This window comes from Arachis ipaensis, chromosome B5 (assembly GCF_059453495.1).
Source record: "Arachis ipaensis isolate K30076 ecotype BB chromosome B5, ASM5945349v1, whole genome shotgun sequence".
Classification (NCBI taxonomy): Eukaryota; Viridiplantae; Streptophyta; class Magnoliopsida; order Fabales; family Fabaceae; genus Arachis; species Arachis ipaensis.
In genome coordinates this window covers 128,233,778-128,256,514 of record NC_142440.1, presented here as the reverse complement: position 1 = coordinate 128,256,514, position 22,737 = coordinate 128,233,778, and the positions used below count along the sequence as shown (strand labels likewise).

The 22,737-nt window shown below is 37.2% G+C and overlaps 1 protein-coding gene across 2 annotated transcripts; it reads right to left on the bottom strand.

The window, feature by feature from the left end:
• Positions 1-9,554: 9,554 nt before the first annotated feature.
• LOC107643905 (DDT domain-containing protein DDR4) lies at positions 9,555-18,733 on the bottom strand. 2 transcript variants are annotated; one of them, XM_016347655.3, is made up of 12 exons: positions 17,914-18,733; positions 17,665-17,775; positions 16,069-16,155; positions 15,945-15,982; positions 15,758-15,839; positions 15,134-15,240; positions 14,854-15,019; positions 13,201-13,293; positions 12,906-13,029; positions 11,650-11,692; positions 10,923-11,105; positions 9,555-10,799 (listed from the first exon to the last, which is right to left on the bottom strand). In XM_016347655.3, the coding sequence occupies exons 1-12, from the start codon at positions 18,334-18,336 to the stop codon at positions 9,896-9,898; spliced, it is 2,361 nt and encodes a 786-aa protein (XP_016203141.2). In that variant the 5' UTR covers positions 18,337-18,733; the 3' UTR covers positions 9,555-9,895. The 2 variants fall into 2 exon arrangements, with proteins under 2 accessions (XP_016203141.2, XP_088343997.1); XM_088487871.1 differs by lacking the exon at positions 11,650-11,692 and having other exon boundaries at positions 10,923-11,061; positions 12,936-13,029; positions 17,914-18,594.
• Positions 18,734-22,737: the final 4,004 nt, after the last annotated feature.

Genomic DNA, 22,737 nt, shown 5'->3' with positions numbered 1-22,737 from the left:
GTTAAATGCACAAAATCAAACAAACATGCAATCAAACATGCAAATGCAACAACTAATTTAAAAAAGAAAATTAAACATTGGTGTTGAGAAGGAAATAGCTAACCCACGGAAGTCGGTATCGACCTCCCCACACTTAAAGATTGCACTGTCCTTGGTGCATGCTAAGATGTGCAAGTGGACGGGTTGCTCCAACTGATGCTTTTCTCCATAGATTGTGCAGATGGACTTGTCCGTTGCCCCAGATAGAAGTTTTTCCTTTTTTCTTCTTCGGTGGCCATCCTGAAAGAAGAAAAAAAGAGAGAAAAGTAACCCAAAAACAGAGATAGAAAATAAAATATGGTTGGGTTGATGCCAAATAATGAGGGTCTCAATTACATGGTAGCTACAACATGCAAGGGAGAAAACAGTAGAAGCAAATGGCATATCAACAGTACAAAAATTGCAACAATGGGGAAGAAATAGAAGGTGATGAAAAACAATATAAATTCATGTCAATGCAAAAGAAACACAGGTATCATAAAAGATTGGCATTGACAGATAAATAATATCATCTAACAGTGTGAACAAGTCACTAAGCACCAAAATAATACCAGAAAAGAGACAATAGTTGAATAAGAATATTTAACACCAATGCTAAAGTAATAAACTTAGAAAAGAAAAAGAAAATAAAAAATATGCACAAAATTAAAATGCAATGAATGAAAGTATGCAATAAATTAAGTAAAATAGAATGAAAGTGAAGAAGGATGAGAAGTTAAAGAGATGAAGAAGTAGAAAGTAAGAAAGGAGAAAGAAAAAAGGAGGAAAGAGAGAAGAAAGGAGAAGGGAATGAAAAACGGGATGTGACGCATGCGCGGTCATCACGCGTACGCGTGACAACTGAGTTGGCCATTCGACGCGTAAGCGTCGCCCATGCGTACGCGTGGGTGGTCTGAAAGCAAAAGGACGCGCACGCGTCAGGGACGCGTACACGTGGGTCATTTTATGCCTGTAGCACAAGTCCAGCATGGGGGCAGGACAAATTTCTGTTCAGCACGCTATTGACGCCGATTTTCATACCCACGCGTACGCGTCGCTGACGCTTACGCGTGGGTTGAACTTTTTGCAGGGGATGCGTATGCGTGAGGTACGCGTACGCATGGCGTGGCTTGTGCGCCACGCACCCTTCCCGCGCGTCTCTCGCGCAACTCTCTGTTAAGGTGCGCATACGCAAACGATGCGCGCGCGTCGATCCCTCTCTTCTCTTCTTCTCTTTCTCTCTCTCTCTCTCTCTTTTTATGCAGAATGCAAAATGCAGGATGCAGATGAATATGCATAAATTGGGAACAAAAAACTTGTGGAAAATAAAATAACACTAGAAATAAAAAGGAACAATCTTACCATGGTGGGTTGTCTCCCATCTAGCACTTTTAGTTAGAGTCCTTAAGTTGGACATTTGGTGAGCTCCTTGTCATGGTGGCTTGTGCTTGAACTCGTCTTGAAACTTTCACCAATGCTTGGACTTCCAATAAGCTCTATCAATACCAGGTAAATTTCTCAAGCTTTGACGGAGTTCTTTACAAGCTTTGAGCTCCCAAAATTGATCTTCATATATTCCTGGATCCCAAATCTTGATTCTACACCCGTCTTCAAGTTGATCATCATGATTCCATCCGAGTGTTAAGCAATCTAAATTCTCACTAAGGCGTCCAAACAGCTTCCTAGACACATTCATTCGAGCTCTACACCAACCCTTGCATTTAAATTTTGAGCTCCTAACCACAATGAGCCTAGGATTGTGTTGCCAAACACTAACCATCTCCCTCTTACTCTTAAAGCCACAAAGAGCTCTAAGCTGACCATCTGTCTCAAGTAACCCATATTCAAGCCGGAAGGTAAAGGTTAAGGATGAGTATTTTACCCACTTGAATGTTGTATTGGATGGTAATGGCTTTGGGGGAGAGGTTTCCAACAACTTTGGCAAGGTGATTTCAAGCTCCATTCCCTTGTACTCTTCCTTGACAACTTCCACCTCTTTGCAAGCTTCTTTGATTTCAACCGCTTCCTCTTGGTAGCTTTCTTCCAATTCAATCTCTTCTTCATTGCTCACCAAGGGCATGGGAGGTTGTGCTTCTTCTTCTTCAATCTCCATGTCAAGTCCAATGGGAGAGGATTTAATTTAAGATAAGGATTCATCAATGATTGAATCCATCTCTTGATCAACCTCTTCAAAGTCTTCAACCATGATATGCCTTGGAGGTTGTACACCCTCCTCAACATCAAATTCAAACGTCTTGGAAGGAGGTTCTATGACTTGACTTTCCCATGGAGGTTCCGCATCTCCTAAGTCTTTAACCACGTCCTCTTCTGTGATAATTTCGGCTTTCTCCACTTGCTCTAGTACAAAATCAGACTCATCCTTGATGATTTCCTTTCTATGACAACTCCTTTCAACTATTCTTTCATCTTCAAGGGTCTCTCCTACCGCTACCTTTAGGGCCTCCTCTAGCTTCTTATGAAGTATGGATTCGCGAAGATGATTCTTTCTCTCTTGTTCCATGTCAACAGCATAACTGGGATCATCTTACTCTTGGATTGATGGATATGGCCATTCTTGCACGGAAGGTGGTGGTGTGCTAAATCTTGAGGGTTGAATATAGAAGGTAGAGGGTTGGTTCATGCAGGATATAATATTTTGGAGTGTAGAGGTGAGACCAATGATATTAGAGATGAGTGTGTTGCTATCCAATGGAGGTTGGGGTGGATAGGAGAGTTCATTTGTTGGGAGAAAAGGCTCATAATACGGAGGTGGTTCTTCTTGATAAGGATATAGATATGGTGAATATTGAGGTGGTGGTTCTGGGTGTGGTTCATATGGTGGTCGGTGTGGTGGATAAGGATTAGGGTCATATGGAGGTGAATGGTAGAAAGGGGCTTGTGAGTGTGGTGGTTCAAAGTTATGTTGAGGAGGGGGCTCATGGGCATATGGTGGGGCTTGTTGGTAACTACAAGGGGGTCCACCATATTTATCATCTTGGTACGCACCCTGGAATGGCTCTTGACCATAGTAATTTGGTAGAGGATGGTTGTTACGAAGAGGTCCACCATAACTATTGTCTTGGTATGCATCATGGAATGGTTGTTGGTGATAGCGCATTGGAGGGAGTTGTTGCCAAGAGGGTTGATCAAATCCTTGTGGCTCCTCCCATCTTTGATTATTCTAACCTTGATGCCTGTTCTCATTATAGCTTCCATTCCCTACAACAACATTGGAACCAAGCTCATAGCGACAGGGGTGAGAATTCATAGTGGCTAATAAAAATTAAAAACAAAAACAAATAAACAAGCAAAAGCAAATATTTACAATAACCAATAATAAGGCACATGTTTGTAATTCCCCGGCAACGGCGCCATTTTGACGAACGAATTTCTTGCTAGTAAAGAATTCACAAATAAAGTCTCATTGCTAGTATAGTTTCTAAACCAACAAAAATCCTTTCGTACAAAAATTTGGTTGTCACAAGTAACAAACCCTTAATAAAATTGATAACCGAAGTATTTAAACATCGGGTCGTCTCTCAAGTTGCAGGGAGGTGTAATTTATTATTGGTTATGGAAAAAGTATCTTTTTGGGTTTTTTGAAAGGTTGAACAAGGAAATAAAATGGCAAGAAATTAAATCAATAACTGAGAAAACTCTTGGCAAGGTATATGAAAATTGGACGTCCTATCCTAGTTACCCTTATCAGTTGTGATGAGAATTGTTCATTGCTCCCACTTGGTTATCCTCTAACTATAAAGGAAGGTCAAGTGGATAAATCAATATGAATCCTCAAGACCCAGTCAACACCCAAGGAAAAACTAGAGTTAGTAGAATTCAAGTCAATTAGCAACTCTCAGTTATCAATCAACAAAGGAGTTTGATAACTCAAGCGTCTCCAATTAATCAATTCAAGCTAAGAATGTAAAAATCTAATTAAAATCATAAATATAAAATACCTCAAATTGCATTAAATAAAAAAATCAAATCTAACATAGGGTTTATAAATCGAATTGGGGAAATAAACAAATCAACAAGAGAACATAGATAAACTAGGATGCTAGAAGAAATAAAAGTAGAAAAAAAACTAAATTAAAGGAACATTGAACCTGGAATTGAGAAGAAATAAACCTAAAACTAAGAGAAATCTTAAATCCTAAAACCTAGAGAGATGAGAGAGCCTCTCTCTCTAGAAACTACATCTAAAACCTAAATTGTTGTGAATAGTGAGAAGTGTGTTGAGTCTCTACTTGTCCCCTGGTTTTAGTCTGTATTTTTGGGCCAAAAACTAGGTCAAAATAGTCCAAAAATTGCCCCTAGCGATTTCTGATACGTCCAGCACATGGCTCTATCATGCGTACGCGTCATCCACGCGTACGCGTGGATTGAACTTTCGCCAGGTCACGCGTACGCGTCATCCACGCGTGTGCATCGCCTAACAGCATGGCAACTATAGCAAATTACATATCATTTTGATGCCCCGGATGTTAGCTTTCCAACACAACTGGAACCGCCTCATTTGGACCTCTGTAGCTCAAGTTATGGTCAGTTAAGTGCAAAGAGGTCAGGCTGGACAACTTAGCAATTCCTTCAACTTCTTGTATTCCTTCCACTTTTGCATGCTTCCTTTCCATCCTCTAAGTCATTCCTGCCCTATAAACCCTGAAATCACTTAACACACATATCAAGCATCGAATGGTAATAAGAGAGGATTAAACATAGCAACTTTAAGGCCAAAGAAGCATGTTTTCAATCATAGCACAAAATTTGGAAGGAAAATGTAAAACATGTGGATTATATGAATAAGTGAGCAAAGAATTCATAAAAACCACTCAAATTAGCACAAGATAAACCATAAAATAGTGGTTTATCAATACTCCTGGAGTCTCCATGTTGCCCTCCGACAGAACCTCGGATACTAGTGAGTTCAAGTTTAATTGTGGCGTACTTACTCATTTTTTATTGCTATATATGGAGTAGTTTCCAACCATGAATGTTTTATTTCGTTAGGGAGGTCCAGAGAGTTGGTGGAGTGCATACTTGTTTAGCACCCACCATGTCCCAAGACCATCGACAGTTGGACAATAGCCTCATCTGCAAGGTCATTCTGCCATTGATACAGTCCAACCCATCGGTGTGCTATAGAGCACAGAGAATGGTATGTCCATGCAAGCACCGCCAAACTCCAAGACAACCCATGACACCTGATGGTGGCAGAAATTGACCAGTTAAGAAATTAATAAACGAAATGCGTTGCAAGTATAGTTCTTAACCAGCTAAGATCCGCCTTCTCAATTTAAAAGGGGTTGTCACAAAAAATTTAGAATTAAAATTACTGGGAGTATGAGTCCCAGGTCGTCTCCCAACGAGTTGCAAGAAAGAGTGCTAATTTATTAATTAGAAATTTTTCAGAAGGTTTGAGTTGGATAATGAGTAATTAAAATAATTGTAAATTAAAGTAATAAAACTAAGAATTATTATTAATATAAAAAGCCTTGACTGGGAAATTGATTAATTGGAAGTTCTATCCTTGTTGGAATCTTCTCAAGTGTAATGTAAAGAGGTTGTTGTTTTCACTTAGTTAACCCTTACTGAGTAAAGAAAAGTCAAGTGATTAGGCTGATTCTTATCCGCTGATCCTAATCCTTTCCCTTGGGAAGGTCTAGCGTTAGTAGATAAAGAATTAGCCAACAATGCTCAATTTAACTAAGTACTTGAGCATTCCAACTCAAGTGTCTCGTCTTAATCAACCCCATGTCAAGTAGAAAATATACTCCATTGACATGGAATTAATATTCATAAAAATATAAGAGGACATATTTGAATAAAATAAAATAGAGATTTAAAATTAATTAAAAGTAAAAGCAATTCTATGTATTAATAAATCCAAAATGCAACATACTTATTTGAATAGGGTCAATGATCAACTGAAAAGAGTAAAGGAATAAGGAAACAAACTAAAAGTAGTGTCTTCAACGGAGGTAATGACTCTTCAGCATCCAAAATCCAAAGCAAAAGCATAAACTACTAATGTAAAACTAATCTCGATTCAGATCTCAAACTAAAAGTAATCCTAATATCGATGTATCTGAATGTGTGTAGATGCGTGTTGAGTCTCTGTACGTTTCCTAGCTTTAGTCTGTGTTTCTGGGCCGAAATTTGGGTCAAAATGCAGCCCGAAATCGCCCCCAGCGTATTCTGTTATTTTTGCAGATCGCGCAGGTCATGCGTACGCGTCATCCATGCGTTCACGTCATTCAGCGATTTTCCTTGTCACGCGTTCGCGTCATCCACGCGTTCGCGTCATTCGTGCAGACTTCAATCCACGCGTTTACGTCAGGCACGCGTTCGCGTCGCTGTTATTTCTTCATTTCGCGCGCTCGCGTGAGCCATGCGCTCGCATCAGTGTTTGCTGGTCATCTCCTTAGTTTCTTGTGTTCCTTTCATTTTTGCAAGCTTCCTCTCCATTCTCTAAGTCATTCCTGCCCTATGAAGCCTGAAACACTTAACACACGGATCACGGCATCGAATGGTATAAAGGAGAATTTAAATACATAATTAAAAGATTTCTAGGAAGCAAGTTTTCAACTATGGAACAATTTTGGGAAGGAATTGTAATATCATGCTAATCATATGAATAAGTGGGTAAAGACTTGATAAAACCACTCAATTAAACACAATATAAATCATAAAATAGTGGTTTATCAACACCGCTCAAAGTCCTGAAGCAGTGGCAGCCACCGCAGATGGACCAAGTTGTTCGAATTGTCCGTCATCAGATACCCTCGATCAGTAACACCTCACATACTTTCGGAGTGTCTTCGGGTCGTCCGTCTATGGCATATGGCGGACACGGTCCCGCAGACATGTAAGTTTCAGCAAGAACGACTCCTCCCTCTGCACACCCTACTGTGGAACCACCGGAGGCATAGCACCGAGCAGCCGCTCCACCAACTCCCATGTCTCTGTGCCATACCACCTGTAGAAATCACGAAAGCACCCCCCCAACTGGCTCCCCGTGTGCGCGTAGCCCAAGGTGGTACGTCACATCCTACAGAGTGATAGTGGCCTTACCCCATGGCAGATGAAACATGTAGGTCTCCGAACGCCATCGCTCTACGAATGTCGTGATCAGAGAATTGTCGAATACGAAATTTCTTAGCAGCACCATGTCGCCAAATCTAGCCTCCCTCAGATACGGGACGATGGCGTCAGGTGGTGGAAGCGTGTGGCTCACTCGCCGAGGCAGAAGTAAGCGAGACCTCTGACAAAAAAAAAATTTCACAATTATTATTTATAAAAAATTTGTATAGGTCTATCAACATATCAAACTGGCTTAACTATTCTATACATTTGCTTAATAGGATTTTAGTCGTATGTACTCATTTACTTATGTCGACACGACATTTTCCGTTAATATGTACTTACTTAACTAATACACATTTCCTCAATACGTTACGTGAAATTAAAATATTTAATAATGTAATTAATAATTTAATTATCAAACTTTAACTTCATAATCTAATTATCAAACTTGGATAGTTAATAACTAAATTAATAAATTAAGAAACATGTGACCAATAAACTAACCTTAACGGTTGAAAAACATCTATCCTAACATTTAAACTCTAAATTAGTAATTATGTAGTTAACAACTTAATTACAAAAAATCATAACCGCATTCCTAGAATTATTAGTTACTATCAGTGACATGTTCCTAATGATATAAATTGTATTCTAGTTCTTGAGAAGTACTCTAACCTTGGCTATACATATATGGGATTACATAAACGTCAAGATAATAAAACCAACCGCAAAGTCAGCTGTCCTGGCGTAGTGCCATGTCACGTTCAGCCTGTTGATGTCCCGATCACGTGTATTTGCGCGCGCCATCTTCGTCTAACTCGATAATATGGTCAGAAAGGGGTAGAAGAGAAGAGAAAGTGGTGGAAAGGTTCGAAATGGGGGCCAGATCCTCGCTGTAAATGACATCTATATATATGCGTCCCCCAGCATTATCTCGTTTACAGTGTAAATGAGATAAGCTTGCACGTATCTCGTTTACACTGTAAACGAGATATACACGTGTCACGCACACTAGTCTTATCTCGTTTACAATATAAACGAGATACGTGCAAACTTATCTCGTTTACACTGTAAATGAGATAAGACTGGGAAACGTATTTTTGTAATAATCTTTATAATTATTTATTTCAATAAATAAAATATTTATTTAATTTATTTAAATAAAAAATCCCATAAACTCTAATCCCAATATAACTTAGCGACTAAATTGATAGATTTTCATAAATATATTTATTTAATGTGTAATTGAACATGCTAGGTGTCATGTATGTTGTTAGTTAACATTTTATATCATCAGTTTTTGACAAAAACTGTTAATAAAGTGATGGAAAGACAAAAATAATTAATTCATAATCTTTATAAGACCAATTTAATTGATAAATTTTTTTAATAATGAATTCGAAAAATGACCTATCTTTCATGAACTAATTTGACTACAAATATGTAGTTATCTTATTGTTAGTGCAAATATCATATTTTTGGGCCGTTAAGATAAAAGCATGGAGCAGAACCACCACATCACTGACTATAAAAACCACTTGAGCACTTGACCAAAAAAAAAAAAAAAAAACCACTTGAGCAATATCTTGAAGGCAACCAGGATAACAAAAGGTCGAACAGTATCTGACGCCAGTTTTTTTCAAAGATTTTATGTATGATAATTTTCTTGAAAAACCTATTACTATTAGTCTTAGGGGTGGCAATATGTACTCTATCCGCGGGTATCCAACCCGATCCGACCCCACCCGGTTGGGTAGAGTTGCCAATCCGATCCGCAGCGGATAGGGTAGTGTGGGTAGGGTTTTCGTGCGGGTCGGGTAGGGTGCGGGTTGAGCCTCAACCCTACCCGATCAACCCGCATCTTATATATGTATATGTTATATACTTATATAAAAATATGTTTTAAGTAGATGTTGAACCAAATACCTCTCACTAAATGCAAAAGACCCTTAGTCATTAAAAGAAGATCATTAATTAATAACTTAATAAACTTTTTTTTACATAAAAGTCACTTCTATTTTAAATTATCATCAAGTTATATAATAATGTTACATCTTTTTTTGTAACCCGCGGGTAGGGTCGGGTACCCGCGGATTAAAAGCGGGTAGGGTTGGATACCCACGGGTTAAGAGCGGGTAGGGTTAGGATTGAGATATTCTCAACCCGCGGGTAGGGTTAAGGTTGGCTCCAAATCCTACCCTACCCTACTCTACCCATTGCCACCCCTAATTAGTCCTTCATGAAATGTTTCAAAAACTTATCCGTCCTGTTACTCGTTTAATTTTTTTTTTTTTTTTTTTTTTTTTTTGTGAAGGGGACCTAGGGCCCTCGTTTAACATAATTTAAGAAAGCTAATTAACCAAAGCTAACCACTAACCCGTCCATCTAACCATCTGAAAGGAAAAAGGAGGCAAAAATAATAAGAAAAAAAGAGTAAAAGACTAAAGGGCTTGATAATCTAAAGGCAATATCTTGTGTTAAAAGTTACAGTACTTGTTAAGAGTTATTGTACATGATCGATTGAAAGGGCTAAATAACGCCCCACAAATTCTCATCCATTCTGCTAGACACTTTTGAATGTAGAACTACTTAAATACTAAAAAATGACTACCTAATCTACACAACTCAGTATCATGCTGCTTATGGGTTCAGATTGCCTAAGGAAGAGGACCAGGTGGTAACTTCCTCTGAGGCACATAACAAAATTTATAGTCCTATTATCTATCATACATATGTGGCTTCCTTGATAGAAAAACTACCATGCTTACAAAAGGCAGATGGAGAGGCTTCACTAATCACCATTGCCTTCATGTTTAGATGTATGTGAAGTTGGACCGTCATCAAAACCTGAACTGGGAGCAAGCTCATTCAGATCAAGGAAACGTCTCTTCGACATGCCCTCAACTTCCTCTTGGCCTGGCGGACTACTTGAGTTTTCAGGATGCTGGTTCTGGTCTTGGTATTGATTTCGCGGATTTTCTCCTGCAGGCTCTTCATTTTCTCCTGTTGCAGGCTCTTCGGTTTTTGCTGCTACAGGATATTCATTTTCTCCTGCGGCATGATCTTCGTTTTCTGCTGCTCCAGGATCTTCATTTTCTCCTGCTGCAGGATATTCGTTTTCTGCTGCTGCAGGGTTAGTGGCAGGCTCATCGACTTTGAATTCCCGATCATCATCATTACCATCTGATTCTTCACTTTCCACCATGAACTCCCCATTCTCACTATGATCTGAGCATTTATCCGATGCATTAGACTTGTCAGGTTTGATAAACTCTGTGTCTGACTCAGACATCTCATATTGCCGATAATTTATACGGTTCCTAGTTGCCCTCTTACTGCGCCTAAGACCTGAATGAATCTCACCCATAGACCTCAGTTTAGTTTCCCTCCTAGTACGGCCTGGCAATTGCTTGACTTTACGAGGCTGGGGTTTGTCACTATCCTCACTGATACTCATGGAATCTTCTTCCTCTTCCTCTTCAACATTGTCTTCATCCCAATGATATTCTTCATCCCCTTCAGATGCAGAGCTACTAGAGAACTTCCTTCGCTGCTTACGTTTCCGGAGATACTCTTCATCATATACGGCTTCTCCAACAATATCATCATCGCTGTCAAAGTCTACATCATTATCTGATACCACCTCGATAAACTCATTCTCAGAGTAACGCCTGGGCCTCTGCCTTTGTCGGTTGCTGATGCAGAATCAAGATGAACAATGAAAATCGGATAATACATAGATTAATTTGAGGGGAAAGTGTTTTCTTTTCTTTTTTCTTAGCAGATAAAAGGGGAGATGGAGGGGAAGAACTACAAACCTTCTGTCCAACATATCCCTTTCATGCTCTTCTTCATCATCAAAGTCAGGTGATTTTGGAGATGCCATACTGAACTGATGTTGAGAGGCATATGAAGGACCACTTAATTTTCCATTAGTAAGAGCATCAGGTTTTACTCCTGCTTCTCTCCTGGGTATAGGTTCCGGAGATGGTTGCTTTTTCCTGACAAAGGAAGAAATAGATGTGTTGTATAAGTACACAGGACGAATAAATGAGCAAGTATCAAGCTTGATAGCTTAGGTAACGTCATTGGGTCTTAAAATAACTCACATTGTAAAAATCATACAAGTTTACATATTTCAAAAATTTCATTTTAAAAATGAGACATTAGACATAACTAAATACCAATTTTATGATTAATATTGAAATTATAATTTTATAAGAAAATAAGCGAAAGAAAGATTGTTATAACTCGAGATATATGAATCAATTGTGTTAGACCGTACTTTAATCTATCGATATATTATTCTTCCTTGACAAAATATAACTAATTAATGGTAAATATATTAACTTAGCTTAACAAAGTAAATATATTGCACAAAATAAGGAAGCTAACTCATGTATCCAACAAAACCGATCAAAATTGTACGTTTGCAAGGGTAAAAACTAAGTGTAATTTTAACTCCAAACCAGCCAGAAAGTATAGAAAAATATCAAAAACAGATTTTTATAGAGGGTTAGGAAGACAGAAAGATGAATAACATACTTGGTTATCTTGATTGCCTCATTGATAGACCGATCATAATCATCTGCAATAACAATGAATCAAAGTTAGATTAGTGTAAAGTCAGTGCATAGTGATACCCAGGAAACATAAAATTAGGTAGTGCAGGTGAATTTAGATCCTTTAAAGTGAAGAAGTTGATAAAGTGACAAAGTGAGGGATTAATCACTATTGAATTTGTAACTTCCATGAGATGTGTACCCCACTATCTTAATTAAGAGTGATTAACTCTTCACTTTAACACTTTACTAACTTCCTCACTTTAGAGGATCTTGATCCAGTTCAAGTGAGAAACTAGATCATACTACTTATACAAAATCCCAGGGTATATAAAATTGCTTTTCCAAGCATAACAAAATTGTGAACAACATAATCAAGGCAGGGTGCTTCTATAAAGAAGAGCTTGGTAATACAACTTTCGTAAGAAAGTGTGGTCATGTGTAAACTAACAAGGCTAACAGAAGTATATAAGAAATATTCAACACATTTACCAGATTGATTTATTAATCATTCAATGATCCTAAAACCACCAAGCAACAGAAAGCACCAGTTTAATATACCAAGATATTGCACATTATCCCAATCATATATTAGCATCATAGAGTATCTAGACTAGATATCTAGAAGAAATCTAAGAATAACTTGTATTTCTTTTTTACTTCTTGATTTGCGACTCTAACTAAGATTAGGAGTCTAGTATTAGTTTTTTGGGATTAAAGAAATATAAATATGAAAACAATGATACAAGAAATTGGGAGACCTCCTTACAAAAGAAAAAACTAACAAAAGAGAAAAGGATCAATGAAGTATATCCTTCCAATCTCTCAACATGATTGAGGGAAAAAAACTACAAAAAAAAATTCCTTTAAATAGGAGTCACATAATTTTTCCCCATAAAAAGAGACAGTGACACAAGAAGCTGTGAGGACAAAAGATCCTTCTCACAAGAGCAAAATAAAAAAATTAAAAAAAAAATTTCAAGGATGCATAGTAGTTACCAAGGAAAAAGCTTATTATTTACTACTAAAACCAGACATTTCTCACGAAGAATATAGACATTATTTTCCACATGAGTTCTATCTCCAAAACCAGACAGTTGCAGTGCATGCCAAAAATAACAGGAGGGTGACAAGGACAACTAGTTAAATCAAATGCAAATCATGTATTGCGGGCAACAACTACAAACAGAATGAAAAAAGATGGCTCCATGGTTAAAAGTTCCTTGAACTTGCCCTTACCAAAAGTGTAAGTAACAGGTTTCCTATCACGAAGTGAACGCCCCGTGGCAAGCCCATCAACACCCAAGAAATTATCAAGCAGAAGGGCTTCTCTGTGTTGCTTTTTCATCAATCTTTCCTTTTTCTGCACAAATATAGTGTCAACTAAGAATAACACAAGATTCTTCACAAATCAAGATTTTTTTATAAAAAAAAAAGGGAAAGAACATGGTTTCAAGTTCAGTTGAGAATCCTATCTTCTCAATTTTATTAACCCTCACCACCGAAAACAAAGGTACACATGAAAATAAAGTACCTTGTGAACTTTCTCAATTTCAGGAAGCATATCTATCTTCAGCTTTTTCCCTACAGAAGCCTCCGTTCTGTTTTTACTGGAGAAAAGTTTCTCCTATGCAACCAGATGCATAAATTCAAATAAGCTATTGCTCAAATGAAAAAATAAAGTAGTTGCAACACATGGAAAACAAAACTCTGTTTCATTGTTTCCCTTGAAAATGGAAAAGAAAAATAAGGGTGATTCATATCATCAGAAAATAAACAAATGCCCACATTATGAGAAATCAACAAAAAACACATTGACCCAGAAATTAGATTTTTGAGTATCAATGAACATGAACATTTAACCACATTAAACATCTGATCAAAAAATAATTGTTACAGCTAATTTTGACCAGTTTTATAGGTGCAAGTCATTAGCGAAGACTGGAGTCTGGCTAATACTAAACTAATCATTGGCCTTTGAAAAAGAAAAATAAAATACAATAAATTAAGAAAAGGGCTTAATACACATCACTAAGTCAGAGATACGGTTTTTGGGTTATACAAATTCCATTAATTTGTAATCAATTGTTCTAATAATAGAAAAGAAGATAAAATCTTTTTCAGTAATGTACAAGTCACTTTCACTTGGTCTACCATGAAGCAAGAAAAGCCAAAAATTCACAAAATGCTGTATCATCTCTTCATTTTAAGAGAAAATTGTCCACATAGCATCTCTGGTTCTATTTTCTAACTCATTTCTCTCGCACACAAGTATTGAACAGCATAAATTTTTCAGTATCCCATTCCACCCACCCACCCCCCCCCCCTTTTTTTCTTTTTTTTTCCTATTACTTGTCTATATCTCTTCTACACAATGTTTCAACATCCTTGAAGTTTACTTCCATCCACTTCAATAAACTTCTCTTTAGCTCTTAATGGTTTGTTTATAGAGATGATTTATGAGAAACACCATGATGATTGAAGTTCAACAATGCAACAAACCACACCTAGTGGATACATAATGGTTTCAACGGATAGCATACAGTGATAAAGATTTCTTACCGCAGTATTCTATCACTAGTTAACTCAAGTTTTACTCAACAGTTGGATGTTTCAATTTGCTTTACCCATCTGAAACGGTGATAATGGAATGAAACATTACAAATATATATAACATTTGTAATCACATCAGGTGATTTAAACTATTGTAGTTTTTTTTTTTTCTCCTTTTTAATCTTTGTTATAATTGTAATCTGATAAGCAAAACTTTAAGCTACTGAGGTTACTCCATCAGATATGTTGAGGATCTCTTGTACTCCCATCTTGTAAATTTCTATCTTCTACTGAATAAGATTCTTCTTTTATTTTTTTTTTAAAAAAGAAGTTTCTGTTTTCATAACCATACTTCATCTGGATTTGCTATTAAATTACAGTCAATCAGAAGTTTACCCGTACATTATAAATCAAGTCATGTTTCTAAGTGCATATAATAAGTCAACAAATCAGGATAAATTTGTGATTCCAGTACAAAAGCACCATTATTAATGTACTAATTTATGTATCAAGCTAACCATGACCTAGCCCATGAACCTAACACTGAAGTCCAATTCAAGCAAAACACTCAAGAATTGTTTAAAAATTTAAAACATTCAAACAGAATATAGTTAGACAAGCCTCAGTAACTTACAGAAACATCTTGAAACTCATCAAAATTGGTAGCAATTGCTTCCCACTGGTATGATGTGTTAGAAAGAACCCGGGAACCTCTTGGTTTCCCTTTCCTCTCTTGAACCACTTCAGTTTTCCTTATTTCCCTATATAACCTATGTCCAATAATTGGGTCATCTTCATACCTACACTAATTAAATTGCAAATGAATAAAAGCATGAAGAGACATGAATGTGCAACAACAGTCCTAATAACATTCAAATTTTGAAAAGTTCTAATTGAAAGAAACTATTCATCACCAATAAGAAATTCCATGCGAATCACCACCGATACGCTCCTTTCGGAATGTGGAAAGTTGAACTCCATGTTTGAGTGAATTGTCAATGTAATTTCGGATATCTTCTTGCTGCAAAATATTAGCAAAACCTATCATTGTAAGCCCAGTAGTATATCTGCTTCCCCCTATCCCCAGCCTCCTCAAACTCCCCAAAGTGTGTTATTAGAGAGTAAAAAGTCCCAAGTCAATACAAAAGCCATTAGCCTGATGATAGCATGACCATGCATCTATGTGAATTGTATTACATATGATTATAAAGGCTGATTATCACACCCTTATTAGTTACACGCAAAAGCAGAAAGTAGCAATTCATATGAAAGATAGTAGGAGCAGGACAAATAAAACAAAAGGGGGAGGTAGGTTGCATCAAAACAAAGCAACAATGATTATAAAAGGGTAAATTTTCAGACATAGATTATACAGCGTTAATTCAATGAACAGCGTGAATGGACTTAGCATAATTTTCCAACAAGAGCCAAGCTAACATCAAGCAGAGTGATCACATCCTACTATTCTGAAATTCACCCATTTAAGTGAAAAAGGTATAACAAGTATAAACACGTAAAGCTCTAATTAGTAATTATACCTCAACGCGGATATCACATAATGCCTTTAAGATGACTACACGGACCCCTGGATCGAGTGATCTGTATGCTTCAACCTCCGCCCTGTCATGTTAACAACTTAACATAAGCTGAGACTTTGCAAGTGCACAAAGCTTAACAAGTAACAACATGGCATTTTGGTAATTGAACGGCAAGATGAATGTTTACCCATGTGAAGCAACAATTGGAAGATCCCCATCAGCAACCTGCATTTGATTTTCATCCTCATATTAGCTAGAGAAACAACAAAATATACATTATTCTCAAATATCAGCTTAAAGTTCCCCATTACCCAATGCCACCAATCTCTCAATTTTCTGCACAATACAGTTATCCAAGTATCACGTGTGAGCGCCATTCGTGTAATGGGAGGGATTGCCTATCAAAAGATTCAGTCAAGTGATTATTAGACAGGTAGCAGTTTCACAAGTATGTTATATAAGAAAGGAAACTTTTCATTTCCTCAATAAAAGACACTGACAGATGAGTGCCTATTACTGTCTGGCCAAAAAAGACAATGTCAAATACCAGTTACAGGACCTTCGACTGGAAGATACCTTACATTAAACTACTATGACTTTCTGTAACAGTCTCAATCATAAAAAGTAATGTGTGGCTGATGTTATTTTATAGTTAACCCAATGAAAAACATTAACAAGTTCAATTATTACCATAATTTTGATTGGCTCCTCTCTGAACATGACACAATAGATCACAGACCCGTGAAAAGTTTAGATTTTACACTGGCATAGATGTTGACAGAGCCCGAGGTTCATTGCACAACAGTAGAGTTAAAGTACAAAACTTCAAATACCATTACAACATCTGAGAATGTAAGGAAGCTAACATTAAACAGCCTTAATTTTCTCTCACTGTCCACTCTCTATCTACCATATATACCTACCCAACAAGTACGAGATGAATGGAAATTGACATTATTGCATTGCTCAATCAAAATGCTAAATTTAGAATCTTACTTAGACAACTTCGAACACTATCACCAGTATCACCAGTTGAGGGACTTGGTCTATGACATGGTTTATGAAAGAATGCAATGCTGCCATTTGGAGAATCTACACAAGTTACTGAATGGCGGTGGTTGTTCTTGTTCTCAAGTACAATCACTGTTTTAATTAAGTCATCTAATGTTAGATCAAGGACTCAATTAATATCCTGCCTCTATTCTCCTGAAGCACCGGAATTTCATAAAAGAGCTAAATCCTCACATTTGTCGAATAGTTTTCCTACAATATTTGAATCTGGCAGGAACCTGTACTTCAAGTTAGAAATCTCTAAGCAGAATTCGGTACAATGACCTTATTTGAGATTTCTTGAACGTTAGTTTTTACCTATAGTAATTTATTTGAGGCCACACCTAGCCGGTTGAATGATGACCAATCCCAAGGGTTGGGTAGTGACTCAGTCCTCAAGTTTATCATATGAACATGACCCATTCATTTGGAAAAACTTAGATAAGCTCCGTCTTTGTAGTCAACACACTTTCAAAACATATGACTAAAATTATGCTTATACTAAACAACAAATTTCTATCAGTTCACTCTGTTTCCATTCCTACGTCACTCATCCTACAACCATATACCAAAATATTTCTCAACAAAACTAGCATATAACAATGATTCTCAGTCCAACTTACACGCTGCAAACTCATAGCTATAAGCATTGCATAAATAATTAACTTCAACAAATGATAAACAAACATATAGCAGAAGACAAACACATCAACGAAATGCTCCACATACCTAACAAACACAGGAAAGAAAGGATATGACCTAAATTAACAGAAGAAAAGCGCAATGCAATACACAGGAATAAAATGTGTTAACCCACATTCTAAGAGAAACAGGAAAAGAAAAAAAAAGGCCCCAACCTTTAGCAAAGGCATGTGTATATAAGCTAATGTGTCATTTGGGGTAAGAAGTGCTGTCTCAAACTCTTCAGCTGAGAATTCTACTTGTATATTCAAAAGAGGCCTAAACAGCTGCAACACCAAAACCACGCCACATTAACCTCCAATAGCTTTTTTTGAAAACTATCATATAAAATGAAAAACCTTTGAAAGCCGAGCCCATTATTAAACCAAATCTAACAACAAAGCTGAAATCTTTTCAAAGCTCACATTCAAAAAATTGAGGGCGGAAGCTAACTCCCACATCGACCGGAGATGAAAGCGGGGCAACTGCGACGACGTGGGCGGTTCCACCAGCGGCGTCACGATCTTGCTGCATTGCTGCTGCTGCGACTGCGGAGGCGACGACGGCGACGGCAACTCCTCCCGCCGGCTCTGCTCCTTCTTCGCGGCCTTTTTCCGCCGTTCTATTGCCGGCTGCGACGCCGCTTGGATGCGTGCAGCGGCGCGAATGGTGCAGGCGCGAGACGGCCGGTTGCTACGATTAATGACCGGAGCCAGAGCCGGAGGAGGAGGTTCGTCAGCGGCGGTGGTTGTACCGGTGGTGGTGGTTTCCGTGTCCTTCTGAGAATCCGGTTCCGGCGAGTGAGGGTTGGAGGGTTCGTTGGCGGGAAGAGGAGATCCCTGAGACATGGTTTGTGAGAGAAAGAAAGAGATCAAAAAGGGTTTTAGGGTTTGTATCGTGGGATTACATGTAGAGGATCATATGATATGTTAGCATTGAAGAGAAGAAAATCAAAGTGAAGGGATTGTGGCAAGAGAAGGAGAGGGGGGAAGAAAGGGCCTTGTCATTTTTTTTTTTTTAATTAGAGAGAGATAAACAATAAAATGCAAATTAATTGTTTAAAAAAAATAATTAAGAAAAACAATGCACTCTGTTTTTTAGGGGGTACAAGCCCTCTAATATAAACTGCTATGTGCCTATATCCTAATGGAGTTACTGCCCATGCAGAAACACTTGGAGATAGTGTTGGGAGAGAAAGAGATCCGGTACCATAGATTAGAGTCGAAGAGGAGACAAAAATACCTTGTAATTTGGGTGAAAGAGGATAGAGTTAGACTTTTACTTTGTGTTCTTTGGTAAAATTGATTTATATTTTAAATTTATTTTTAAAAAAAAAATCTCTCTTGAAAAGGTTGGTTGGTACTTGGTAGGCGTTGTTTACGGGTTAAATTCATATTCGATTTTGAATCTTTTAACTCTAAATTATATATTGAAGAAAAATAAATACGCTTTCTATGGATTTTCATCTATAATCATTAACTATGTTAGCTAATTTCTTATTATTTTCTGGGTACTTTGATAAATAATTGAATAGGATAGTTTATTTTGAATTTTAAAAAATTTTCATAGCTATTTCAAGGGGAGCAGCAAAGAAAACACATATGCAATGCCTTGTTATGTTTCTGGAGATAAAGCTAAATTTAGTCTCTAAATGTTTGCCTCCATAATTAGTTTTTTTTTTTAAGGAAAATATATTTGTATTAAACTTTAATTCTCAAATTATTAAGGCAGACTCAATTACATATTTTTAAGGGTATTTTTTTCAGCCACATTAAATTTGGCTTGATAAGAATTAATTTTGTTAGATAATGAGTTATTAAATTCTCTTATCTTTTTACATGTAAAACTTTATAAAATTTGAACTTATTCAAAAGAATTTTACAATTAAAAATAATCACTCCAAAGGAACTACTAAACGGATATTCAAAGTTAAGGGTTCTAACCGTTTATATATTGTCTCCTTCCAACTCAATATTAAAAAACAGCATTGGGTTGCAAATTCCAAGCCCAAGTAAAAAGTCATAACCTCAGTTTCTCTAACTAAAAGAGATGAGGCAATCTCCAGCGTGGCAGTAGCTGCAACTACCCCTTCACTATCTCTAATAACTACACCAACTCCTCCTCTTCCTCCATTATTAGTAGCTGCATCAACATTTAATTTAAATGTGTTTGACAGAAGAGCACTCTAAGAATTAACACTTTAACTACCCGGTGAAGGTTCCTAAGGCAATAGTGGTCTTTCTACAATGAAATTTGCTTCTGTGAAACTTTTTTGGGCTCTCTCTAACAACACTTTTGGTAGGAATTGATCGTTCTCGAAAACTAATTTATTTTTCCCATGCCAGAGGTTATGGAGGGTGCATAAGAAAAGCCCTTTTTCCTCTTCCCCAATTTTCTTCAAGGTTATGTCAATCCAATCCAAGAGAGGGTTTCTTCCGCTGATTTTATTCTCAAAGTGAAGAAAGAGATGAACCAAAACCTCCTTATCCAGTTGCAATCCTTGAAAATGTGAGATTCAGTTTCTTCTTTCTCAAAACATCTGGGACAAATTGAAATGCATCTCACTTCCCTTTTCTGTAGATTTAATTTTGTAGGTAGTGATCTATGCATGAGCCTCCACATGAAGTTCAAAGTTTTGGGTGGTATTCTCATCTTCCAAAGCTGCTTCCATTGCTGCTTCTCTTCGAGGGTTGGTACGCTACCTTTCCCTTGTTCCCGACTATGCTTCCTTATCAAGTGATAAGCTTTATTTACTTCATATACCCCAGTTCTGTTAAATTTTCAATAAAAAATATCTTATTGTTCTTGAAAATGTAATGGTAGTGCTAGGATTTGATCTACTTCAAATGGTAGGAAATTATTTTTGATTATTTCTTGGTTCCAAGTTTTATTTTTCTGGTTGATAAGGTTGTCCACTGTGGCTTCCTGATCAAAACTTGCTTTGGGACTCTAGATTTTGTACCCGTTTTGATTAGGAAGCCACGTGTCTTCCCAAATTCTGGTGCTCCTCCCTGTCCCTATCCTCTAAAGTCCACCTAATTCCAGCACCCATTTTGTGCCCCAGATGCTCCTCCAAGTATAACTGGGATTGTGTCCTTTGTTTGCATGAAGAAAACTTTTTCTTGCAAAGTATTTGGCTTTTAGTATTCTTGCTGTCAGTGAATCAGGTCTCTTCATTAATCTCCAACCTTGCTTGACTAGCATGGTCTGGTTAAATGCTTTAAAACTTCTAAAGCCCAATCCTCCATCCTCTTTTATATTGCTAAGCTTGTTCTATCCTATCCAATGTATTTTCCTTTCTCCCTCCTTACTGCCCCAATAGAAATTGCCAATCATTCTCTTCAATTAGTTGCAAAGGCTCTTAGGTAATTGGAAGCATCCCATGATGTAAGAAGGATAGATTGAACAACAGACTTGATGAGATTTTTTTTTCCACTTTAGATAGAGTTTTCTATTTTCATCCTTTTAGCTTCTTCCAGGTTTTCTCTTGAACAAACTCAAAAATATGCTTCTTGGATCTACCGACCATAGTTGGTATTTCCAAGTATTTTGAGTGACTTTTTACTGCCTTTACATTCAACCAATCTTAGATAAACATCTATCTGGTAGGAGGTACATTTCGGTTAAACAAAATCCGACTTGTCCAAGTTAATTCTCTGTCTCGAAGCTAATTCGTAGTGTTTAAGAATCTCTATCAGTACTTGAATACTCTGATCTGTTGTTCTCAAAAAAAGAATACTATCATCCGCAAAAAAGAGATGGGTAATTTCTAGTGCCTGTCTTACAACCTTGATCCCCTGTATAACTTTCCTTTCTTGTGCTCTCCTCAGAAGATCGAAGAACACTTCAGCGCACAAGATAAAGAGATAAGGGGATAACGGGTCTCCCTGCCTGATTCCTCTCCCAGGATTAAACTCTTTAGTTGGACAGCTATTTATCAAAATAAAAAAGGATACTGTGCTTATGCATACCCAAATTAAATCAATCCATTTTTGTGGGAAGCCCAGAAATTTGAGCACTTCAATGAGAAAAGCCCACTCAATCTGGTAATAGGCCTTCTCCATATCTAACTTCACTCCTATATATCCCTTATTGCCCTCCTTCTTTTTCTTTATGAAATAAAATTTCTCAAATGCTGCTAGATCGTATCTATTATAAGTTTTCCTGGTGTAAAGGCACTTTAGAATTCTCCTATAATGTCTGGCAGGATCAGCTTTAGCCTATTTGCAATTGTCTTTGTCATGAGTTTGAAAATAACATTGCATAGAGAGATTGGCCTATAATTCTGTGTGGCTCGGGTGTTTGATTTTAAGGATGAGGCAGATAAAAGTTTTGTTCACCTCTAAGAGATCTCCTCCATTATTAAGAACGTTGAGTGTTCACTTTGTCACATCTTCTCCCATTGTGTTCCACATCTTTTGGTAGAAAAGAGCCGGTAATCCATAAGGCCCTGGTGTCTTTGTTGGGTGCATTTGGCTCAAGGCTATCTTGACTTTTTCTTTGATAAAATTGCTTTGAATTATATCTAATCTCTCTTGTGTTATCCTTCCCCTAACAACCTCAACTGTTTCTTCAATTTTCTCTGTATTTTCAGTAGCAAACAACCTCTTAAAATAGGTTGCCATCACCTCTTCAATTTTATCTTCTTCTTCATAGATTACTCCTGCATCATCCGATAATTTTTGCACTATATTTCTTCTCTTCCTTTGAGATGCTTTTTTATGAAAGAAACTTGTATTCCTATCCCCTGCCTTTAGCCAATTTTCTCTTGACCTTTGCGACCACCAGATTTCTTCTTGCTTTAGGAGCACATCCAATTCTTCTTGGATTTTCTTTGATTGTGTCATTGTTGCTTGTGTTTGATCTCCAACTTACACTTCTTGTAGCTTTCTTTGCTTTTCTCTAATAGCCTTTGGGATCTGTCCGAAGTTTTTTTTTCCCCACTCCTCTAAAGATTTGCTACAGTTTCCTAATTTTTCTTGTAGATTAGGTGTTTCCGGTATCCATGTTCTCCTTACTACCTCTTCACACTCTTCATTTTCCAGCCATACTTGCTCAAATCCAAAAATATGTGTTCTCTTTATCTTCTATTATGATTCTCCCAGTATATTTACAAGTATTGGAGAGTGGTCCAATCTATATCTTTGAAGATGCTGGACCACCGCTCTTAGGAAAGCCTCCCTCCAGTCTATGTTACTAATAGCTCTATCGAGTCTTTCTTGCACATTCTAATTTCCATTATGGTTATT

What these genes read in the sequence shown, in the direction of transcription:
- LOC107643905 (XM_016347655.3), bottom strand. Translation starts at nt 18,336, where the DNA reads ATGTCTCAGGGATCTCCTCTTCCCGCCAACGAACCCTCCAACCCTCAC. An exon ending in CCAATTGTTGCTTCACATGG is followed by an intron (nt 15,840 to 15,944) that starts GTAAACATTCAT and finishes TTAACATGACAG; the next exon opens with GGCGGAGGTTGAAGCATACA. An exon ending in GAGGCAATCAAGATAACCAA is followed by an intron (nt 11,106 to 11,649) that starts GTATGTTATTCA and finishes TTCCTTTGTCAG; the next exon opens with GAAAAAGCAACCATCTCCGG.